The sequence below is a fragment of the Malania oleifera genome, chromosome 7 (assembly GCF_029873635.1).
Source record: "Malania oleifera isolate guangnan ecotype guangnan chromosome 7, ASM2987363v1, whole genome shotgun sequence".
NCBI lineage: Eukaryota > Viridiplantae > Streptophyta > Magnoliopsida > Santalales > Ximeniaceae > Malania > Malania oleifera.
The window spans coordinates 32,485,586-32,511,024 of NC_080423.1; the positions used below are offsets into that span (position 1 = coordinate 32,485,586).

At 35.0% G+C, this 25,439-nt stretch overlaps 1 protein-coding gene across 1 annotated transcript; it reads right to left on the reverse strand.

Annotated features, from left to right (window-relative positions):
- Positions 1–286: 286 nt before the first annotated feature.
- Positions 287–4,186, reverse strand: LOC131160126 (pentatricopeptide repeat-containing protein At5g66520-like). The gene has a single exon (XM_058115477.1). The coding sequence runs from the start codon at positions 3,986–3,988 to the stop codon at positions 2,357–2,359; it is 1,632 nt and encodes a 543-aa protein (XP_057971460.1). The 5' UTR covers positions 3,989–4,186; the 3' UTR covers positions 287–2,356.
- Positions 4,187–25,439: the final 21,253 nt, after the last annotated feature.

A 25,439-nucleotide genomic window follows, 5' to 3' on the forward strand; every position in this document is an offset into this window, starting at 1 on the left:
CGTTTATGATCCGTTATTAAATGGATGGATTTGGTTTTACATAGTGTGTTAATAAACAGGTCAACCAAAACCCAAACTTGTTTAACTCGACCCGTTTATGATCCACCCAAATCCGACCCATTTTGTTACTCCTAGGCTAGACTTGCTTCTTGGGTAGAAAAACTTGTTCCTTGTCTCTGACTTGCTTCAACTTGGTTGCTTTGACCACCCAGGGGATGCTTCTTCCAATTTAATGCTAAAATGTCGCAAAGAAAGACATGTATCATGCACTATCTTCAAACATGTCTAGTAAAGAATGGCATTGGCCGCATCAACATAACAAATTAGGGTCTTACATCAAGCATCCATCTCACCATGGTAACTTGTGCCATACCACCTAGTCTTAAAACCTAGAAGGGCAAATTGCATAACAATGTGTGGAAAAATAATCAATAAACATGTTAAATTTAACACCATAGGGCAGAGCTTACAAGTAGCTCGCAGTTTCCAGAAGAGTTTGATTATGAATTCTTTTGCTTGCACAACCTTAGTTTGGGCTTTCCCACAGCACCTTAAGCATATATAATTGTAGTTTGGTTCTCTAATTTTGGTCGGCTTCCACTCTGCACCTCTTCAGGCACCTTCCTTTTTTTGTCCGCCTTTTGCTGCTTCACTCAAGATGGCTGTGGACTATAGTTAGATTGTGGCCACGACTTGTCACCCTTACTGGGATAGATGGCATGATCATAAATCTTCAAACATGTATCCACATTGCAAAAATCTACAACATGCATCTCTTGTTGCCTCCCGTTGAAGCTGATGGCATCAACATGTGGGCAGGGAACGCCAAAGAGGTTCCGCTTTTTACAGCTATATCTGTGCTCATTCAAGTCCACTGCAAACTGATCTGCATGGCACTGTGCTTAGAATATTCTGTCTACAGACGGCTCTAAAAAGACTTTGAGAACTACTACTTCAATTCGTCAACCTTATTAATAATATTGGGATAAAAAATTCCTCTCATCCCTTCACCATTTGTGTGACAGTTTACCTACAATCCAATTGTAAGCCTGCCCACCTTTGGTCTCATTATAACTCATCCATGTCAAGAAGTCCTCAACACAAGTGGCCTTCGCTGCACTCCATAGAGATTCCTTTAAACTAAGCTCTTCCTGTTCTGTCTTAAAGTTATTGTGTGGATGCTTGACATAGAACCTGTGCTCCGACTGGGATAGGGCTTCCAATGCTGGTACCAATCCCTACATTTATAGGCAATGCCATAAGAAAGAATGTTAACTTTTGGCTGTGAGAAAACTCTTTTAGTGGATATAGGTGATAAATGGAAGAATGAAAAGGAAACCAGGACCAGATCTTCAACATCCCCTTCGGGGGAAAAAAAAAAAAAGAATGGCAAGGTAGAGGAAAAATAATAAAGGAAAGGAATATTTGTGAAGTAGGTAAGGAGAGGAGCAAAGAAGAAGAAGGAAGGAAGGACAGATGGACGAAGGAATTAATAAAGAGATAGAGAACATCGATAGGAAGATAGAATGGGGAAGAAATAAACACAAGTGCAGGGAGGAAAAGGAACAAGGTGATGATTACTGGAGTGTAGCTAATCAATGAGACTGAAAGGTGTTAATACTATATTGCTTGGAGGAATTTGGCAAAAGGCCTCTACACTATCTTATCAATCCAATCCTATTAACAGATTGAGCAGCAACCTTGGCACATTGCAATCACAGCTCTTATGATAATGCTAGCCTTACTATCCTGACTAGTACATGTGTTTGAGCCTTATCTATAGTTAACAAACACTGAAAAAATCAGATTTACTACTTTTGCAACTTGATCTGTCAATGTCATAATTATCTTCTGTCCGAGTACTGTTTTTCTTTTTTTTGCTTGCTACCCTGTTCAAGTGGTTGAGCAGTTGGCCTGCGTATCTTGTCAATTCTTGATCACAGCAGTCGCCTTGACAATACTTATTGGCTGAAACCCCAAAGCCTTGTCCTCTAAGTGAGATTTCTGTCCGACGAGCAGTCAATCTCTCTATCCTGCACTATCCTTGACTGATCATCCTATGCTTTCCAGCCTTCATTTAAGCTGATAGCTAACCCTTATTGTCCCTGAATCTCATTGATCATTCCCATTGTGCCTACGGCATTTAGCAGCTTATTACATCATACAATGCACATATATGGCATTAGCAACTTCTACGTTTGCTTAATCCATTTTGCACAATGAATTAAACATTACAAGATGAATACAACATTGAAGATAGCCACAAAACAAATGGACTGTTACCTCAAAATTGTACCAATTAGAGCAAGATTTTCATCTGAAGTGAGACAAGGTTCAAGAATAATGCCCAAAATGACTAGCAAAAATTAGGATGTAGTAAGTTTGAGCTATAAGTAAAATGCTCAATGGTTATATCATCATTATCATCAAGCCATAGAGACTTCAAATTCTTGTCAATCCCAAGCAAAACTGACATGATTATCTCCATAAACACATGAGACCTATCTCCAGCTACAAATTCACAAACCACACCATCAACTTCAATTAGGCTGCATCCCGGCACCTTTCTAACCTTCTTCTCTTCCATTCCCTTCCTTACCTCTGCGACATAATCCCACTGGTTGGCAGATGCATAAATATTTGAAAGAAGAACGTGAACCCCACCATGGTCTAGGCTCCGCTGTATGAAGGACTCAACCGTTTCTTTACCCAACTTAACATCACCATTATCTCTACAAGCATTGAGCAGTGCGCCCAACACATAAGAGTCTGGTTCCATGGGCATCTCTCTCACCACCTTCTTCGCCTCTTCAAGCATCCCTGACCTACCTAATAGATCTACTAAGCAGCCATAGTGCTGTACACCTGGATCAATCCCATAAACATTACTCATACATTCAAAGATCCCCAATCCTTCTTCAACGAACCCCATTCGGCTACATGCGCTCAAGACACATATAAATGTAACTTCGTTAGGAACAATTCCTTCATCTTGCATCATCCTGAATAACTTGATTGCACTTGCACTTCGACCATGATTTGACAAACCTGAAATCAGAGAAGTGAAAGCAAAGACATCTCTATATGGCATCTCATTGAACACACTGCAAGCCATATCAATGCATCCACATTTTGCATACATATCTACGAGTGCAGTGCCCAAAATTCTATCTAATTCCATGCCATTTCTATCTACATACGCATGAATCCACCTACCCTGATTCAAAGTGCCAAGAAATGCACAAGCACAGAGAGCACCAACAATCCCAGCATGATTAGGCCAAAAGCCAGCAGTCAGCATATCATTAAAAAGCTCCAAAGCCTCTTTAAACAACTCGACCTGTACATACCCAGTAATCATTGCGCTCCAAGAAACTGAATTCTTTTGGGGCATTTCATCAAACAACTGTCGTGCGATCAAAACCTGGCCAGATTTCAGATACCCGTTGATCACAGTCGTCCATGTAATCACATCCCGGTTCAAACTCGCGTCGAACAACTTACGAGCAGACTCCACGCAATTACAAGTCGTATACAGATGGACCAATCCGTTTTGCACAAAGTCGTAAGACTCCCAACCCAATTTGTCAACCTGGGCGTGGAGTAACGAGCCCAAGAAGCCATCTGAAAGCTCAGCACAAGCTCTAAGAAGGAAAGAGAAGGTGTAGTTATTGGGTAAAAATCCACTTTGAAGCATTTGCTTGTAAAGAAACAGAGCTCTGTTGGGTTCGCTTTTCTCGGCAAACGCCCTGACCATGGTGTTCCATATGAAGGTGGTGCGATGAGGAAGACGGAGGAAGATGTCGTGCGCGTACCGTAGATCGCCGCAATCGGAAAGAGCGAACAAGGCGATGAGCTTGCCGGCGGCATAAGGATCGGAAAGGTTGCCTGATACGACGAGATGGGAGTGAATCTGCTTCAGTTGTGCCGTCCAAAAGCACTGGCCTATAAGGGACAGAGCCCTCTGACTTGATTTCACGTAACACATTAAGCATGCAAAAATGACGAGAACATCGCTCCAACTTGGGCATTTACCGTTTTAAAAGGTTATTTTGTTCGTGTTTTTGTTGGGGTTAGATCGTGGAGCTGCAAGAAAAATAAACATCACAATGAAACATCATAAATTATGTGATTCGGTCAAATCGACCTAAGTTCATGGAGCACACACCACTGCACTATACTGGAAGAAAAAATATAAGGAGTCTCACTACTCAACTCTCTTTATCTCATTCTCTCTCTCTCTCTCTCTCTCTCTCTCTCACCACAACTCTCTGCTCTGCGCACACTCTCTGCGCACAATACAACACCTCACACAACTTACACTACACAACACACTGCACAACTCCACACTCATATATATATATACACAAAGGGGAGTATAAATTCAGAGGAGGTGACTGCAGATTTCAACATAGTTTGCAAAAGTTGGTGGTCGTCGATCTTCAATGTCAAAGCAAACGGCTGGGCTGGTGCGGCTGTCGATGACTCCACACCTCTAATTTCAACAATTTTATGTTAGAAATTTTATAAGGTTAGATTTTTTGTATTTTATGTCAGAAATTCAACATGGGAGGGAGTTGTTTGGCAGTGGAATTAAGTGAAAGATGGATGGGTTATGTAACGACCCGAAGAATAACGGTATTTAAATAATAAATGAAAGGGAAATGGAAACTGGAAACAGAAGGAGGCAGTCGACGACATTGTATTTTGGAAAGGATATATCTTAAGAATTTTTCAGCTCCTCGTCGACGAGGGTATAACAGGAGCTCGTCGACGAGGATAGGATTCATCAACGAAAATATAATTGGGCTCGTCGACGAGGTGATGTGGCTCGTCAACAAGGAAATACCGAGGGTGTGATTTTGGGATTTCTGAATTTCGTCAACGAAGGAGAGAGTTCATCGACGAATTTTGTATTGACCTCGTCGACGAGGTGACGTGGCTCGTCGATGAAGGCCACAGTTTAAATAGGCCTAAAACTCATTTTTGAACGAAATTTCTTGTGCAACACCTCTCTCTCTCCTACCCTTTAGTCCCTCCTCCTTCTCTCTTCGATTTCGGGCCGGATTTCCGCCGATTTGACGATCTGAAGCCACCACGACGCTCTTAGGAAAGTTATCTACAAGTCTGTCAGAGCGGATCATCGGTGGGGCTGAAGTGAAAACCATCCCAAATCCAGGGTAAAATTTTCTACTCAATATTTAGATTTTTGGTAGTTGTAAAAAGTGTTATACGTAGAAATACTGAACTTTAGTTCGGGAAATGCTGTTTCCAGGGTGTTGAGTTGGGAATCCTGCGGGTGCGGGACAAATTTTCTTAGAGGCTTTTCAGGAATCAGGTAAGGGGATAAACTAAGTTAGTTATTTTTAAGAAAATGTATGTATATATAGCATTTGATTTCAGGAAAGTAAATATGTTCATATATATGATTTATATTTGGAAAAATACTGTTAAAATAATGATATGTTGAATATGTGAAAAACTTGTTAGTGTGGCATGAGTAGAAATTGCTATGAAATACTGTTTTCTAGGAATGTGTTAATGATACGGATTTTCATAATGGAAAATCGGCGTACGGGTCAAGATTTTTATATATGTTTGTTGGCGTACGGGCTGAGCTATAGATGTGATTTGCCAACGTACGGGCTGTGCTATGATATGATTTGCCGGCGTATGGACCGAACTATGATAAAATGTGTAATACCGGCGTACGGGCCGATGATTTTCATGATATACGTATATATGCAAAATGATATGATTGATTTGATAATTAATGATGTGAAATATCCATGTATCATAGTTTCAGTATATGTTATATGATATCAGAATCTAGTTGGCTTGGTTTAGGCTAGCACTTGCACGGTACTATTGCTATGTGTCCATGGTCTAGGCTAGCACTTGCACGGTGCCGCTGTATGGAGTGGTGTGAGATTAGATGGTCGATATGGTTTTTAAGAAGTGTGTGAGCACCCCTGGTGTTCGAACCAAGTCTGGCAGACCTATCAGACTTATAAACTGTACTTTTGACTTAGCAGTGGTCGGCCAATCATTGTCAGATCCTGCCTTCGGGCCACACAACCCAGTCATGTGCATGATAACAGCCAGCTAACCTACCAGGAATGTTTTTGTGTTATTATTATTATATGAGATGAAATATGTATATGAAAATGTAATATGTTCTACCATTTTGTGATGATACATATGTTTTCCCAGGTTTGACATAACAGCTTATTGAATATGTTTTGTATAGTATATGTACAGCACGGAATACTCATGTTGCCACACACTAGTATTAATTTATTTCCCTTACTGAGAGGTCTCTCACCCCAAAATTTTATAAACTTTTTAGGAGCCCCTGATAAGAGAGCGGGTAAAGCCTCGCTGATCTAGTACGGTAGTTCTGCCCTTCCAAAAGGGTAAGTTTTTTGATCGGATCGAATGTATTTTGTGGAAATGGCCCTAAGACATCTTTTTGGGTTGAGTGTTGTGTATATATGTATACAGTGATTGTAGTAACTCTGTCACGCCCCGAACCCCGAAATGGGACCTAGAGGTGAGAATGTAACCTAACCTGTCACTGTATCATACAATCATCAAAAGATACAGTATAATGGATAAGGGTCGGACCCTGTGAGGTTCCTAGGCACCCTAGACGCATCCAAACATAATCATATACGCAGCGGAAAAAGTCATACTATATCAATACATGCAGTACCATACCAGAGTCTATACAAGAGCAGAACATGGCTCTAACAAAATGTACAAACTGGGTGCCCAAATGCAACTCAAAATGGCAACCCAACAAAACTTATAGTCCTAGCACTTATCCAAGCGCTAACGCAGTACACCGGCCACTACGCTCCCTACACCAGGATGCTAGTTCCGGTTACTCGAAAGACATGTAAAAATGTACGTACAGTAGAGGTGAGACACCTCTCAATAAGGAAGAACACTGGTTATATCGGTGTGTGGCATTTGAGTGTTATCATGACAAAACATACACGCAGTTGAATGCAATCTAGTACTAATTCACATAATGTATACATGCACACATACGGCAGCCATTTATACGCAGCCTCGTCAAACACACACATGATCAGTACATAGTGTCGTCACACTCATCGGCCTAAAGCCGGTCCTGCATTCCGACGTTGGCCCGTAGCTAGCCCGCGAAGCACGATGCCACCGGCACATGGCTAGTCCTTGACTCCCATGGCATCGTACCGACGCTCAAATGGTGGATCCACACCCTACGACCTGATCTGCCGAATAAGGCTCACGCCCTTGGATATAGAGCCAGACACTCTTGCCAATCTATGGCCAGCGATTTCATATGCCCTCGGATATAGAGCCGGACACTCTCAGTACCTGGAATAATTTCAGAACCGCGTTCCTACTAGCATCTCAACATATCACACACACATGCATGCTCATATAACCAAACAAACCACACCCATTTGGTAATATAAATCATGGTTTTCCAAACAAATACAGTTTATACAAAATCAAGGCACGACCATCCCATTCACGCAGTATAAATCACACATATACATAGGTTTTCATCAAAACCAAGGATGCAGCCCATCGCCCCCCCCCCCCTTTTTCCCAAAAACTGCAATAATGAAAAACTCATATTTTCCTTGTTAGATCCCCCCCAAATGAGTAACCAAAACACACGCAGGACTATGGAGCATAGTTCCTTCGAGTCTGATTTCAAAAATAACCAATATAACTCAGTTTCCCCTTACCTCAACCCCGTAAGCAAATCCCGAACTCCAAAGCTCCTAAACAGCTAACCGAGTTCCAAAACCTACAATTCACAGTACAGAATATACTCACAAAACTGATACCTGCAAAACTACCCGATCAGAATTGAAAACCGAGCCTTACCTCGATTTTATGCCGAAACCTGAAAATCTCCGAAACGAGATTCCGATCCGTAGAAGTTGTAAAGAATCCTTCCACGATCCTCGTGGTAACTTTCGTTTCTCGATTCTATCAACAACCGGCGAGGAACTCTAGAGAGAGAGAGAGAGAGTAGAGAGAGTTTAGAGTGAGAGAGAGATTTAGAAAACTTAATGAAGAAGAAAGAGAAAATTCCTTTTATACCCTTTTTGTCCCGGCCGGTTTTCGTCGATGAAAAGTGCCTTCGTCGATGAAAAGTCAAGGATTTTGTCGAGGATGTCAACAGCCTCGTCATTGAAGTCTGATATTTAAATTTCTCCAAGACCTTCGGCTTCTCCTTGTCGACGAACCTCTAAATTTTGTCGACGAACCTTTAAATTTCGTTGACGAAAAGTCTTCTGCCTTCATCAACGAAATTTGGCTTCGTCGACGAAATTTGCAGAAATCCATTTTTAATATTTTTCGAGTTCTTACAAACTCTGGTATTGTGATGTATGGTATAATGAGATGTATATGATTGTATGTTTCCTGCTGCTTAGGCTTCCGTTATGTGTTCTGATGTATCCCTGGTACCCACAGGTTCAGGTGGATTATGATCTGCTAAGCTGGGATTTGTAATATTGATTTTATTATTATAAAAAAAATATGAAAATTAAACAGATCGTCACAGGTTTTATATATATATATATATATGAATGGGCCTAAAATTTAGTAGTTTAAACTTTAGAGTCGAATTAGTATTTACCATGTATATATAACCCATGAAGACTTTTCAATTCAAATAAGTGATATCAAAGTTTATGTTTCCTGCTCAAGGGAGAGATTTACAAGTCAAAGAGAGTATGTTTAAAATTCTTTTGTGAGAGTTGTTCCATGGATTGGTCCAAGAGCTCATAGTTTAACTTTTTAGGTCAACCATGTCTGCCCACGTATATCTAATCCATGTAAAAATTTTCTAATTCTAGCATTTTAATTTAAAGGGTGAAGGTAATTTAAATTTATCTTGGACTTTGAACACAAGATGTGATCAACATAAGGAACAGTTCCTCCATAATACCACATTAACAGTTAGACCCATACTAGTAAAAAGTATTGTTAAGTGTGCATCTAATTATATGTCCCACAACATTCTAGTGGGTCTAAGCGTAAATATAATAACTTGTGATTAGTTAGTTCTAAATCCTACATAAAGAAACCATTCCTTCTCAATAGTTTTCATTTGTGGTAGCAAAGTTGACGTAAACTATGGTTATAACCGTCACTATAAATTCTACATTGGTTCGGCTCAAAATTGTTACAAATAGTAGAGTATTAGTGACAAATTTCAAAACCGTCACTAATAATAGAGTATTAGTGACAAATTTAAAACCATCACTAATAATATAGTATTAGTGACCAATTTTAAACCGTCACTAATAATATATTATTAGTGACGAATTTAAAACCGTCACTAATACTTGGGCTTTAGTAACGATTTTGAAGTCTTCACTAATATTTAAAAAATGGACAATTATTAGTGACGATTTTAAAACCTTCACTAATACTTTAAAATTAATAATTTTTTTAATCATTAATTCCTATAAAAATCTGTAATTACATTTTCTCATACATAACATTAAACCATAATTACTAAAAAAATCATAAATTATTCAAAATTCTAATTCAAATTCAAATACATTATACAAATTCAATTAAAATACAAAAATTCCATCTGTTCAGATAACAAAAAAAATACCAAAAAAATAATAAATCAAATTCAAATTTAAAAACAAATACATTATACAAATTCAAATTAAAATACAAGAATTTCATATGTTCAAATAACAAAAAAAAATACAAAAAAAATAATCAAAAGCTGCATACGACTGTAGTGCATGACATCGTGTTGATGTTGTGACAGCTGTGAACCCTACAAATTAAGAATTATAAAAAAAAAAATAGTATACGATTTTTTAACATATATGTGTTCGTACCATAAGTATCAATGATTTGATAGCAAAATAATCAGACATTCGGACACTAATGCGAAAGAAAAAACTAGAAAAAAAAAAAAAAAAAAAAAAACTTGAGAGAAGTATAATAATTTAAGTGTGGTTATGGGTAACGTACATCGGAGGAATTACTAATGAGTTCGCAAAAAGATTTAGTCATTCGGTGCATTATGGATAGTAATCTGCAATGTTGTTCACATAAAGTATAAGGTTTAATATTCGTTTAATTTTCACTCATCCTTTCAAAAATATTTTAACATTCATTTTATCATAATTATCTTTGTATATGATTTTATTTTGGTAAAAATTTAATAAAATTTCAGTAACATGCTGTCTGTAAATTAGACATTTTTCTCATAAAATTTGTACTTGAAACCTGATTGTTTTTAGCAAATAAATCATTTCAAGCATGCAACAACCTAAATTCACTATCAGCATGTAATTCACAATATACTGCATCAGTCATGCGGTTGGCGTTCAACACAAGCATGTATTCCAGTAGTAGCAAACAAAGTTCCTAATTTTTTAAATTACCTCCAGGAGTGGTGGGGTTAAGAATTTTTTAATGAAGCAATAACTGTCACAGGTTTGAAAGATGAAAATTTGTAGTTTATAAGCTATGAGTTTCAAGAACTAGCATCAGCAATGCTAAGAATTCGTTTTCATAGTCCAACACCCTATGCAGGAATGATCTTCTTTATGCCAATACCTAAAAGATCACATTTATCCTTAATTTTAACAACATAAAGGGAAAGTAAGCAGGATCAAAAATAGGAACAGTCAAACATTAGAATAAGTTAACTGTGTGTGCTTTAGAAGCAATCAGTTCTACATTTTATTTTTATTTATTATACCCCCCAACACACTATGTACATGGAAAAGAACAATAGTGACAATAGAAAAACCAACAAGATTCGACAACAACATAAGCACTGATCAGAGGTCCAATTAAAATTTAATCAGTTCAGTATATTTCATAATGCATTCGAACAATAAGATGGATCTATAGTGCAAAGAACTATAGAAAATTATTACTATAACAATATTAAAATATGATCACATTCTCAAATCCTCTGCCAATACACTAATACCATAAAAACAAATTAACCCAATTAAAACAATCAAAAGCACATTTTACTAATGACACAATAACCAATTTCCGCAGGCTGATAGGCCTTACAAGCACCAAATTATTGTTTTTACCCTGTGATTATGCTTTCAGTGAGAATAAACATTATTCTATAATTATTCAAATGGGTTCACTTCTTCTTGTTACTTCTATACCATCAAAAATTCACTTTTCTTGGGTCATCAACAATTATCCAAGTTAACCAAGATACCATATTCTAGCCAGTGTATAAAGTCCCTTAGCCTAAATTTTGTTTGCTGAAATAAACAGTCTCTTCTACTGTAATAGTGCGCATTGGGCAATACCATCACTTAGGAAGGGTGTGTATAATGCTATTTTTTTTCTCCATTTTCGTTATTGAAAACATAATATGGCTTTACCTTGCTTCCTGGACAAAGGAGAGAACCCAATGTAGTTGGAAAGCTTACTGCTACTAGAAATTTAATGATGGGAGGTATACCTGCAAAACAATCATTTTTTGGGGTTTCATGTGATCATCATAGCTATATTATGTTTTCTATAGTATCCATCTTATCAACAATATCATGTTCCTCAGATAATATTCAAAACAAGGCATCTGAATTTTCTTATGATCATCATAATATTATGAATAATACTATTCTTAAGCAAACAATATTTTATTTTCTACAATAACAAATACCAAGAGTAAATGAATCACTAAAAATAACAAACAATGTATTAATATGTATTTGAACTTTGCCAAATGTTATTCCAAATGATGTATTTGTTTTTGAACTTCTCAAATTCAAATACACAGACACAAAGATTATGTTAGGTACACCACATAACTTGAAAATAAAATTTGAAACAAGAAGCTTCCTCAAAAAGGAAGCCAAGCATAGGCTTAAAGCCTTAAACCATGGGTTGCTAAAATCTTACTTCAACCATTCATTTCATAAATAACCACAAAATTTTAAAAAAAAAAATCAAAAAAAGAAAGCTCTATCACCTATTGGACTCCCATAGTTATCATCATCTAACTAGAAGGTGAAAAAACTCTATCACCTATTCGACTCCCATAGTAATCATCATCTAGTTAGAACAGAAATCTTGTGCCAATATATGTTATTGTATAGGTTACACATAAAAATTTTATAGTTTTTTCTTGCAATTAGTATCTTTTTCTTTTTTTTAGATTCATTGGGATTTACATCAAAATTTTGACCTTTCTTTTTTACATATAAGCTAATTTTCTATTTCATTTAAAAACTAAAAACAAAAATTAGTACAGGCAATGTGATACCTTGAGAGCTTTGAATTCAAATAATGGGTTTTAATTTGTGCAAATCTAAATAAAATACAATACAAAATTATTTTAAACTTGGATCAAATGCATAAAAGTTCAAATCTAAAATTTTAAATGCAATCACAGCATATTTAAAAAAAAAAGTCTCAAAAGCTATAAAGCACTTCTGCATTCATAGCCTACAAAGTCCTTCAATAAAATACAATTGTCCAGACAGCAAATCCAAGCTTCCTTTAATGGTTTGAGAGTTGCATTGTGGCTTATGTGTATTCACTAACTTAACATTTTACATTTGGTTCACAATACAGATGCGACCCAAAATATTGACAATGCCCATTAAAAAGGAAGAACTTCACTAGCAGGAATGCAGTTGGTGAAAACAAATGCCAATACAGAAGATAAAAAACAAAGTCTACCTATGACATAAGCACATTACCAGTAGAGTCCAAATGAAAATCAATTTCAAACACTATGAGAGTTATAAGCAATATGGAATAATGCACAAACACTCTTACTACACTTGGTTAATCAATAAAATCGAAGTTTTAGAGTGTATGGAAGTAGTATGAGCAAAATAGGATGTTGATTAAGGTGTAATCCCAAGAGGGGAGGTGAATTGGATATTAAAAAAATAATTCACTTAATTTTCTTTTACACACTTCTTATAAGTGTACCAACTACTTCTAGTTGCTCAATTATGTGTGAGTGTGGCAATCCTATCTATGCATGCAATATACTCAATTTAAATATAACGCGGAAAATAAAGAGTAAAAGGAAGAGAGAAGACAAACGCAATTTTACGAAATTCAGCCGACTTGGTCTACGTCCTTGCCTTGAGCAACCATTCAAGGATTCACTAAAAACCATGCTCCTTAAAATGGGACGGAGCTTCCCTTACAAACCGCTGCTTACAAGAGGTACAGCTCCCTCCTTATCCGCTGCTCACAAGAGGTACAGCTTCCTCCTCACACCCGGTTCACAACCCGAACCGTGTTTACAATGAAATCTGAAAATAACACTCAAAACAATGCTTCTAACAAAAGCTTGTGAGTACAATTCAATTTCCTAGTACATTAACATACGATATAACTTGAAGCTCAAGAATGTATGAAAAACGATACAATCGTTTGATGTATGATATGTGTCAACACACAAATTAGTATTTAATCAAAACTCCCAAGTGAAAATATATTTGGAATGCTTTGGAGTCTACTAGGGTTCTTGATTCACTTTGTAAAGATGCTCAAGTATATTTAAACTAAGCTATTTAACAAAAATTTGACTTGAATACAACTCAATCAAAAATCACAAAGTTTTCCTTCAAATTCCAATATTTTAATCAAAGTAGGTTTTTCAATAAGAAGCCCAATGAACAATATATATATATATATATGAATATGTGTTTATGTACTTCTTGAATTTCAAATCAATCAACCAAGCTAACAAGTTTTTCTCAAAATATGATCTTCCTGAAAATCAGTTTTTATATGTGAATACACACTCAAGATTAAAACCTCTTTCTAATAATAAACACGTAAAGAGATGAGAGATTCTTGAAAAGTAATAACTTGACAAATCAAACCTTAATACTGGATCAAAGTTTAGTTGGATGAATGAATGCCCTTTTGATTTCAGTAGAGATTTTCCCAAACGAAGATGGAAGAAGATTGAATGCAGAAAACCGGCTGTAGGGTTCAAATCTTGCAATGAGAAGTATATCTTTCTTGTTTTGTCCCTTAGTCAGCCGTTGGATCAATAAGATACTTTGCATGTCTTTTTAATAAAGAGCTAATTTTTAGGCTTTCCCACAAGTTCAGACAACCAAACTTGACTTCAGGCTCCTCAAGTATCAACTTCAGGCGCTTGAGGTTCCAAGGTCAGGCGACCGAAGAGCCTCAACCAGGTTCTGTCTTCTCCATTTAATTCTTCAGGTGACTGAACTTAATCTTCAGGCAACCGAAGAAATTCTTCAGGCTACTGAGGTTTGAGTTCAAGCGGCCAAACTCCCCATTCTCTCAAATTTTCATTTCTAACTAAAAAATCTGCTTAACTTCTTTTCTTGGGTCTTTCATAAAATATATTTTTCATGATTTTGAAAACATTTCAAGGTCCATGAGAGTTTCCTAATGATGTACATGAAATGCATGAATCCTAAAACCATTCTAAGTTATAATGAGCCTCAAATTAAATCATATGAAAATGTTAATACAAGAGTTCTAAATACCCTTTCCCAAGATATTCTTGAACTTTGCCACTTGCATCTTGATTTCGGTACTCTTTGAGTTCCATGGATCTTGCCAAGATTTGTTAACTTTCCGTGCATGCTTAGTGTAAGTCCTGTTCACAAACTCAATGCACAGATCAAATATCAAGTGATTTGTCATTATCAAAATAAGATTGGACTCGTAGAGTCAACATAGGATTTGAAAATTTGAGAAAGTTTTGGTTTAATCCTTTTTATTAATCAATCCTTAATTGAACAAATGAGGAGATATATATAGGCAAAGAGAAAATTATGACCGTTGGGGATACATAGGGTATTCTTAAAATAATTTTAAATGAATTTAGGAAATTAATCCTATTTTAACCCCAATTTACCTTGGTAAAAATTAGGCCAACCTGAGAGTTTCGGGTGCCCGAGGCAAGATTCGGTCGCTCGAACAGAATTATAGAGAAAAGCACTTTTCCATGTTCAAGTGCCCTAAAAGAGGAACAGTAAGCTGAACCAAGGCGACTTAAAAAGACCGTGGGTCGAGTGTCTGGTCTAAAGTTCGGTTTACCGACTGTAAACTTTCAGTCGCCCAAGGGTAAAATGAACGTGAGAGTTTGGGTTGCCGAGTTGGTGGAAAAGTACCAGACACGAGTTCAGTCACTAGAGAACGCTACGTTCATTTTAGGTTCGGTCGCCCGAAACCAGGTCAACTTTCTGACTTGGTCAAAGGTTCAGTCGCCCGACCTCACAATTTTGGCCTTTAAGTCCTGATTTAATTCAACTTATTCCCCTGATATTATATGTGATCTTGGGGACTATTTTATACATAAGTGCAAGGACGTAAGGTCTTTCTAAGGTCTTTGAGTTAGTCTCAAAAACCTGGCATCGGTCGACCTTTGTCTATGGTCATTTGAGCTTTATAGTTCCTGCATGTAAAGACCCGAAAAATTAAAATGATTAAAATAATTAGAAAAAAAAAATAAAATAATAGATAAATAAATAAAAGGAATGGTGTGGGAAAAAGAAGAAAAAAAATTAAAAATAAAGAAATTAAATTAAATTAAGATAAATTAAATAATTAAATAATTAGTTATTAAATTAAATATTTTTACATTGGATTTAAAAAAAAACTGATGAGAATGATATATATAAGTAAGTTATTATAATATATATAAAGTAAAAGAAGAAGGAAGAAGAAGAAGGAGTTAGAATAGCACCCCCCCCCCCTCTGAAATTTTATTTTTCCTACGTGCAGCGTGCTCCATGTCTGTCTCTATCTCTTTCTCTATCAATTTTTCGATGAGTTTGCGACGGATTGGGAAACGGAAGGTGCCGTTGGATTCCTGGTTCTGCTGTCGACATTTCTACTGGAGCAGATTTGTCGTGGGAATGGCTTAGGCACTGCTCTTGGGGAAAGGTAACTTTTTCCTATTTTCTCAATTTTGCTTTAAATATGCGGTTAAATCGACGATCGGACACCACCACGGGGTCCTAGTCGTCGTCGTCATTTTGGCATTGATAATTTTTCAATTGGGATTTTTTAGGCTCCATTCCAAAGCGAGAGTGAGATTTGGGAAATTTAGCAATTTGAGTATATTTGCATGTATTACTATTTATTTAGGAATTATGACCCTAGGAAATATTTAAATAATATTTTATTCAGGAATAATGTATTGGAACTATGAATTTAATTTTAGGGTCCGGGTGAGTGCCGTAGGTATTTTTCGGAGTCCCTGTTGGCGTCGTTCAAGAAATAAGGTAAGGGAAAAAATATATATTAAGTTAGAATTTGTATGAGTTAAATGAAAAATAAATTGTGTTATATGTATGTGTAAATTTTCAGTATGAGTAAAATGCCAGCCATTTAAATTATATTTTTTTAAAGTTTATGGCTGTTTATTAGATTTGTATATGCGAAAATGAACGGATGAAAGTGAAAAAATATTTTTAGTGTAATTATGTAAGGAATGAAAGATATTTTCAGTATATAAACGTTAAATGTTGGTTGACTTATTTTACAATCAATGTATGAATTTTACTGCTAAACTATATGGCATGAGATTCTGTGCAAATATATGTTAAATGTACGAGATGCAGGTTAAGTAAGTAAAGCAATAAGAATAAAATGTGATATGGACAATGTTGCCTATGTATGTTAAATGCAACCATGTAAATGTAAGACAGCTAAAAGATAGTCATGTTAGTAGATCTAACTCATTTTTATGTGGATTAACTGTTAGTAGATCTAGCTCATTTCTATTTTGACTAACTGTTAGCAGATCTAGCTCATTTCTATATGGACTAACTAATGACAGTTAAAAGGAGCTGTGTTAGATTCTAGCGCATTTCTATTTGAATTAACTGATGATGGCTAAAGAGCAGATGTAATACAAAGGAATGAAATGAAAATGTTATAAAATGAAATGACAAGGAATGACAATGCAATGAAATGAAATGTAAAATGTGAATGATACAAATGGAAAAGAGTCACTTAAAGTGAAACATAAGGAAATATTAAGTTATGAACATGAAAGAATGTAAATGATTGAATAACAATGGAAAGAATGATGTATTATGATATTAGAAGTATCTATGTATGTAAAACATGTTACGATTGGGCGAGACATACTCTTTGCCTGAGGGCTTACTGAGTAAGGTGAGTGCACTAGTAACTTCAGATGTGGCGATAGCTGCATAACGCACTATGGCAGAGGGAACCTACTTGTATAGGCGGGTAGAATTCCCTACCCTTAGGGCCTTTGCTGGTAAACTATTGTTGAACTGTGTGAGTACTTGATTGATCTTACACTTAAGGGCTTACAGAGTAAGATGAGTGTTTTAGTATGTTTTAATTGTGACCTTAGGGTTACATAAGTATCAGAGCAGAGGGGCACTGGTTACCTAAGTATCAAAGCAGAGTGGCGCTACTTGTATGGGCGGGTAATCACCCCTATCCTTGGGTAATCTCGTGAGTAAACCTTTGCATGTGATTGTTAGGTTCAGAAAATGACTTTCAGTATTATGTTAATGATTTTCAAATATTATAAAATGATATGTATAATTTCATGATGGCCACACGCTGTTTTAATATATTGTTTATTCCCTTACTGAGATGTGTCTCACCTGAATATGAATTTTTTTTTTTTTTCGAGACTTCCTCGAAATCGAGCTTTGAGAGCTCGAGGTTTTTATAACATTATTGGGAAATAAAATAAGAAAAGGGTATATTTCTACGTTAATTTTGGGATGCAAATATTTACGTTTTACGTCCTTATATTTTAAGTCTGTGGATAAAAGAAAGTTTGTGAACATACTGAAATGTTTTGGAGATATATGTAATTATGGAAATGCAGGTGTTGAAGGATATTATGGTCTATGGATAGAACTAGGAAACTCTGGTATTATTTGTATGATTGAGGTTCATAGTTGTGTTTTCCGCTACGTATGTATGGTTTAATTATGGAATATCAGGAATTTTATCAGGTATAACGCGCCGGACTCGGGTTTAAGGGTTTGAGGCTTACATTGTGGTATCAGAGCAATATCCAGCCGGAAGTGTGATTAATTTCACATCACCTAGATATGGAAATGTTAGAGTATTAGATTAGAAATGATTTATATCAGAGTATAGGAAACAGTTAGGATAAGGATGCTAAATGGATGGGTTAGGTTAGGTGTTGAGAAGTAGGTATGGTGTAGGGAAGTATAGGAATTTGTCTTATAGCTTGGAGGCGAAAATCCCTTGGCGGACTTCTGTGATTTTCTGATTCATTCGAAAGTTTCTGAAAATCACGGTAAATCCATCGACGGTGATGTTTCTTAACCGTGACACTGGTTCTTATATGGAGAACTTAGATGTGTATTGGATTTAAAGTATATAATTGTGTTGATGAGATTATGGTGTGGGATATGGTAAATCGTAGCATTATGGAAATGAAAGATCGGGTAACAAATTTCGAGGACGAAATTTCTTAAGGAGGGGAGAATGTAAAGATCCAAAAAATTAAAATAATTAAAATAATTAGAAAAATAAATAAATAAAATAAAAAATAAATAAATAAAAGGAATGGCATGGGAAAAAGAAGAAAAAAAATTAAAAATAAAGAAATTAAATTAAATTAAGATAAATTAAATAATTAAATAATTAGTTATTAAATTAAATATTTTTACATTGGATTAAAAAAAAAAACTAATTAGAATGATATATATAAAGTAAAAGAAGAAAGAAGAAGAAGAAGGAGTCAGAAGAGCCCCCCCTTTGAAATTTTATTTTTCCAACGTGCAACGTGCTCACGTCCGTCTCCTTCTCTTTCTCTCTCAATTTCTCGATGAGTTTGCGACAGATTGGGAAACGGAAGGTGCCGTTGGATTCCTAGTTCTGCTGCCGATATTTCTACTATAGCAGATTTGTCGTAGGAACGACTTAGACATTGCTCTTGGGGAAAGGTAACTTTTTCTCATTTTCTCAATTTTGCTTTAAATATGCAGTTAAATCGACGATTGGACACCACCACAGGGTCCTAGTCGTTGTCGTCATCATTTTGGCATTGATAATTTTTCAATTGGGGTTTTCTAGGCCCCACTCCAAAGCGAGAGTGAGATTTGAAAATTTTAGCAATTTGAGTATATTTGTGGGTATTACTATTTATTTAGGAATTATGGCCTTAGGAAATATTTAAATAATATTTTCTTCAGGAATAATTTATTAGATGTAGAAATTTAATTTCAGGGTCCGGGTGAACATCGCAGGTATTTTTTAGAGTCTTTATTGGTGTAGTTCAAGAAATAAGGTAAGGGGGAAAATATATATTAAATCAGAATTTGTATGAATTAAATGAAAAATAAATTGTATTATATGTACGTGTAATTTTTTAGTATGGGTATAATGCCAGTCATTTAAATTATTTTTTTTTTAAGTTTATGGCTGTTTATTAGATATGTATATGCGAAAATGAATGGATGAAAGTGAAAAAATATTTTCAGTATAATTATGTAAGGAATGAAAGGTATTTTCAGTGTATAAATGTTAAATGTTGGTTGACTTATTTTACAGTCAATGTATGAATTTTACTGCTAAACTGTGTGGCATGAGATTTTGTACAAATATATGTTAAATGTACGAGATGCAGGTTAAGTAAGTAAAGCAATGAGAATAAAATGTGATATGGACAATGTTGCATGTGTATATTAAATGCAACCATGTAAATGTAAGACAGCTGAAAGATAGTCATGTTAATAGATCTAGCTCATTTCTATGTGGACTAATTGTTAGTAGATCTAACTCATTTCTATGTGGACTAACTGTTAGCAGTTCTAACTCATTTCTATGTGGACTAACTCATGATAGCTAAAAGGAGCTGTGTTAGATTCTAGTACATTTCTATGTGGACTAACTGATGATGGCTAAAAAGCAACTGTAGTACAAAGGAATGAAATGAAAATGTTATGAAATGAAATGACAAGGAATGACAATGCAATGAAATGAAATGTGAAATGTGAATGATACAAATGGGAAAGAGTCACTTAAAGTGAAACACAAAGAAATGTTAAGTTATGAACATAAAAGAATGTAAATGATTGAATAACGATGGAATGAATGATGTATTATGATATTAGAAGTATCTATGTATGTAAAACATGTTACGATTGGGCGAAGCATACTCTTTGCCTGAGGGCTTGCTGAGTAAGGCGAGTGCACTAGTAGCTTCAGATGTGGCGGTAGTTGCATAATGCACTAGGGCAAAGGGAACCTACTTATATGGGCAGGTAGAATTCCTTATCCTTAGAGCCTTTGCCAGTAAACTATTGTTGAACTGTGTAAGTACGAGATTAATCTTACACTTGAGGGCTTACTGAGTAAGGTGAGTGCTTTGGTATGTTTTAATTGTGACCTTAGGGTTACATAAGTATCAGAGCAGAAGGGCGCTACTTGTATGGGCGGGTAATCACCCCTATCCTTGGGTAATCTCGTGGGTAAACCTTTGCATGTGATTGTTAGGTTCAGAAAATGACTTTCAGTATTATGTTAATGATTTTCAAATATTATAAAATGATATGTATAATCTCATAATGGCCACACGCTGTTTTAATATATTGTTTCTTCTCTTACTGAGATGTGTCTCACCCGAATATGAATTTATCTTTTTTTCAGGATTTCCTCGAGATCGAGCTTTAAGAGCTCGAGGTTTTTATAGCATTATTGGGAAATAGAAAAAGAAAAGGGTATATTTCTATGTTAATTTTGGGATGCAAATATTTATGTTTTACGTCCTTATATTTTAAGTCTGTGGATAAAAGAAAGTTTGTAAACATACTGAAATGTTTTGGAGATATATGTAATTATAGAAATGCAAGTGTTGAAGGATATTATGGTCTATGGATAGAACTAGGAAACCCTGGTATTATTTGTATGATTGAGGTTTATAGTTGTGTTTTCCGTTGCGTATGTATGGTTTAATTATAGAATATCACAGATTTTATCAGGTATAACGCGCCGGACCCGGGTTTAAGGGTTCGGGGCATTACACTACATGCATGATATGCAGATTATTACAGACCTTTCCTATTTAACTATTACAGACCTGAAATGAACATAATGTAAATTACAATGAATGAATCTTCAGGGTCTTTATTCATCAAGTCTTCATATGTCATCAAATGATTTCGTTAATATAAACCTGCATACAAACTTGATAGACATTAAATACCGGAGTATTTATCATAATCAAAACAGGATATGACCTATAAGGTCAACAGAGAGCTTTGATTCTCAAATTCTATTTTTCATATTATTGCACTTGGAAGATTGATTGAATTTTATTGAGAGCTTCACATAATTTTTTCAATTACATCATTACTCTCACATATTCATTCACCTTTTAAAATCTTTTTGAGAGTAAATCTTAAAAGTCCTTCCCATATTGTTTGATTGATACATATACTTCTCTTGGGAAAAACTTTCCATAGCTTGTGTGTCTTTGCATCTTCATTGCAAGACTCAAAGGCTTCCTTTGTGTTTATTGACTTTATTCATCAACTCTTCATATGTCATCAAATGATTTCGTCAATATGAACTTGCATACAAACTTGACAAACATTAAATACCGGAGTATTTTTCATAATCAAAACAGGGTGTGACCTATAAGGTCAACAGAGAGCTTTGATTCTCAAATTCCATTTTTCATATTATTGCACTTGGAAGATTGATTGAATTTTATTGAGAGCTTCACATAATTTTTTCAATTACATCATTACTCTCACATATTCATTCACCTTTTAAAATTTTTTTGAGAGTAAATCTTAAAAGTCCTTCCCATATTGTTTGATTGATACATATACTTCTCTTGGGAAAAACTTTCCATAGCTTGTGTGTCTTTACATCTTCATTGCAAGACTCAAAGGCTTCCTTTGTGTTTATTGAAAAATAATTTTTGAAGCTAATCTTCATTGCCACCTATACTTCATGGTTGGAAAATTTTTGTGGAAGATATTACATTGTATTTTGAAATCCTTGATATTGACTTAGAGTGCATTATATTTTTGAATCAAGGATCATACTCATAAGCATCTCTCACATTGTTGCATATATAAATCTGTGTGTGTGTGTGTGTGTTTAAGAGATAAAATTCTATTACTCTATTGAGCATCAACTCTTATCATACTAGAGTGCATTGGTTAAATAGTTGTATATCACTTGCTTAGTATAGGAGCATTATCTTTATACACAAATTTTCTTATTGTTGTATTCCCAACGTGTGATTGTCGGAAGAGGATTGCACTGGCCTGTAACGTTCATCGAATAGATTTAGACCCCGTTAAGAAAGTCCCAGACTTGTTCAGACCCGATTAGGAGAACTAGGAGCACTGTCCTGTAAGGTGTTGTTTGGTTAGGGTTAGCCTTGTAATGTGACTTAGGGTTTTCCTCACCCAGTAAGGAGATGAGGTTGTAATTGGTGACACTCCACCCATTAAGAGAGCATTAGTGGAATCTTCTTTCTTGTGAGCTTGAGGTAGGGATGTAGGCAATATTGGCCGAACCCCAATATCATATCTTGCGTCTTTCTTTTCCTTGCGCATTTTATTTTCCGTACTTTAAATTCAGCTCATGTATGTTTAATTATTTATATATTAATTGCTTTACATACATGTTTTAAATAATTGTGGGAATTGTGATTGATTAAAAAGACCCTAAGTTGTGCAATACTGTTATTATCTAATTTAACTTAAGAAGAAATTTTAAAATCTTCAATTCACCCCCTCTTGAGATTACACCAATCACATCATATATACCTATTTAAATTTATAGTTTATATATATATATATATATATATATATATATACCTATTTATATTTACAGTTACAATATTTGTTACAAAGATTTACAAACGTATTACAGTTTTTCGAATACATCTTAAAGTTTTAGTGTTAAAAGTTTTTTGGTACGAGTTTATGATGCATTAAAGTTCATCTTAGTCACACGCTAATATAATCTCATTTACATACTGAGCGTTGTCTCACTCCAATTATTTTTCCACCTTAGAGATAGATATGAGGAGCATGTTGTAACTCAAGTTTAGAGAGCTCATGGGCTGGATTGGAAAGAGAAACAGTTGTTTAATAATTACTAGCATGGTGCCACTTAGTAGTGTGTTAGGTTTTATGTTTTGAATGTAAATTTTGGTATTTAAAGAAACACTTGTAAATACAGTTATTTAGCACTCTAGTATAAAATATTTGAGGTTTCAATTACTTCTGCTACTTTATATTTATTGCATCATTTATAAAATATTTATGGAAAGTCGCACCTCAGACACCATTGGGCTCAAGATGTGACAGTTTAATTGTATCAAAGCCCAGAATTTAGGTTTTGTAGACTTTAGGAATAATTTTTACATAGGTATGAATCATGACAAATGTAGGATTGGGTAGACTTGGATGTTTTTAGCTTATTATTTTGTTACGCTGTAAATAATAGATTTATGATTCCAAAATAACTTTAGTCTCTTTCTTTAGAATGGACCCCATAGATAACAACGTGAACGTTGAAAGAAACAAAAATAATATCGGGGCTTCTAACAAAGAAGGCATTAATGCTACTATGGTGCTATGTGAGGTAGCATAGCAAGTTATGGTAGAAATTTTGCAGAGCTCCAGGGGACGAAATTGTCCACCCACTGACGAGGGTTGTGCAATTGAGCATTTCAGCTGCATGAACCCCCCAACTTTTGAGGGAAAAGCTAATCCAATCGTTGCAGAAAATTGGATCCAAGAAATGAAGGAGTTGCTGCAAGTCCTTCGCTGCACAAATGAGCAGAAGGTATTCGGGGCGTGACACATTTTATAGCAAGTTTACTTTTTTAATGAACAATCTATAATGTGGTCATTCTATAAATTTAAAAACCTCTTTTCTAAATGTTAGATAAGATATTTAAGTTGGATTTTATGATTTTCCTCCTAAAGAAATAAAAACATTCAAAATTCAAAGATTTTCTCAAATAAACCCAAAAATGTTTTTAAATTGAATTTTGAAAGAATTTTTGGAAACTACAGATGACTTGATTTCTCTCAAAAGGATATATAGGTAGTCTACTTTGCACATCAAGTCATGCCAATCAAAAGCCATAAGTTTATTTTCTTTCTTCTCCCTTTTATTTTTAAATTTTGCATAAATATGTATTTGTTCTGGAGAGGCACAAAGTAGTGGGATCCCCATGAGGTTAAATCTTTTGTATTGATTCTATGAGAACTTTTTCAAAAGGGGTTAGGGTATGGAATTTTTTTGTAAAAGAATAAACATAGAAAAGCAAATTTGCAGCAAGCAATCGATCAGCCTCTATACACGGTCGATTAACAATTGCTACAACTTAAAAAAAAATTCCTTTAATTTATTTTATCTTTTCAAAATTAAAATTAAAATAAAGTGACAACTCCATTTTATAAAATAAATGATGAGTTAGAGAACTAATGGTTTCATTATCTTAATTATTTATTTTTTAAAATATCACCAAATATGTTGGCAACCCAAAACGAGTTATCCGAACCCAGTGTCGACACTCACGAAGTAACTTAAATACGTATGGATTGGGTATAATGCTTTAAGGATGGTGACACATGAGAGCATAATATATGATATATCACACATCGTAAAGATATGATTGTTTTATGTCACTTGCCATAACACAATCAAATAAAATATTTATATAAAGTGAAATGGTTATTTTAATATATGGAATCATATTCATGCATTGCATATGAATATGAATAATTTAAGAGTTTGATCATAGTTTCAAACCATAAGATTATCTTTGTTTCACAAAATGAACATTATAAAGGAAGATTTCATAATTTGCAAAAGAAAATATATGTACATAAAAAATAAATAATAAAATAATAAAAAAAAGAAAAAAAAACAGGAGACTGGGAAACCAAGTCCCTATCTAAGATGCAAAGCATTACAATCAAAAGGCAAGTCAAAATGTGGCTTCTGCGAGGAACTAGATGAGAGTATTGATCACATTTTCTTCAAATGCAAATATTCCTCCCGTGTTTGGGACTACATCAGGAGTTGGCTTAGAATATCAAGGAGTAAAGGCCAGTGGGAGTAAAATTGCATTGGTTACAATAGTTTACTTCTTCTAGCACTTTAGAAATAGAAAGAGATTTGAAGACAAATCCATTACTTCAAAAGAGCTTATAGGGGTAATCCAGAGACATACTTACAGAGTGACTTTTGATAAATTCAGAATACATTCTTAGTAAATATCCATGTAATTAGACATTGTGGATTTGCAGACTATGAGTTAATACTTTAGACTTTGGATTTTATCTTTTGATGTTATGTCATGCATTTGTGATGGGGCAAATGTGCCCCCTATGCCTGGGAATGCTCAGAGTAACTGTACTAGTGGGACTAAGGTTTGGTTTCGTTGTTGTTGT

Excerpts from the sequence above, each read along its gene's own strand:
- LOC131160126 (XM_058115477.1), bottom strand. The coding sequence starts at position 3,988 with ATGTGTTACGTGAAATCAAGTCAGAGGGCTCTGTCCCTTATAGGCCAG.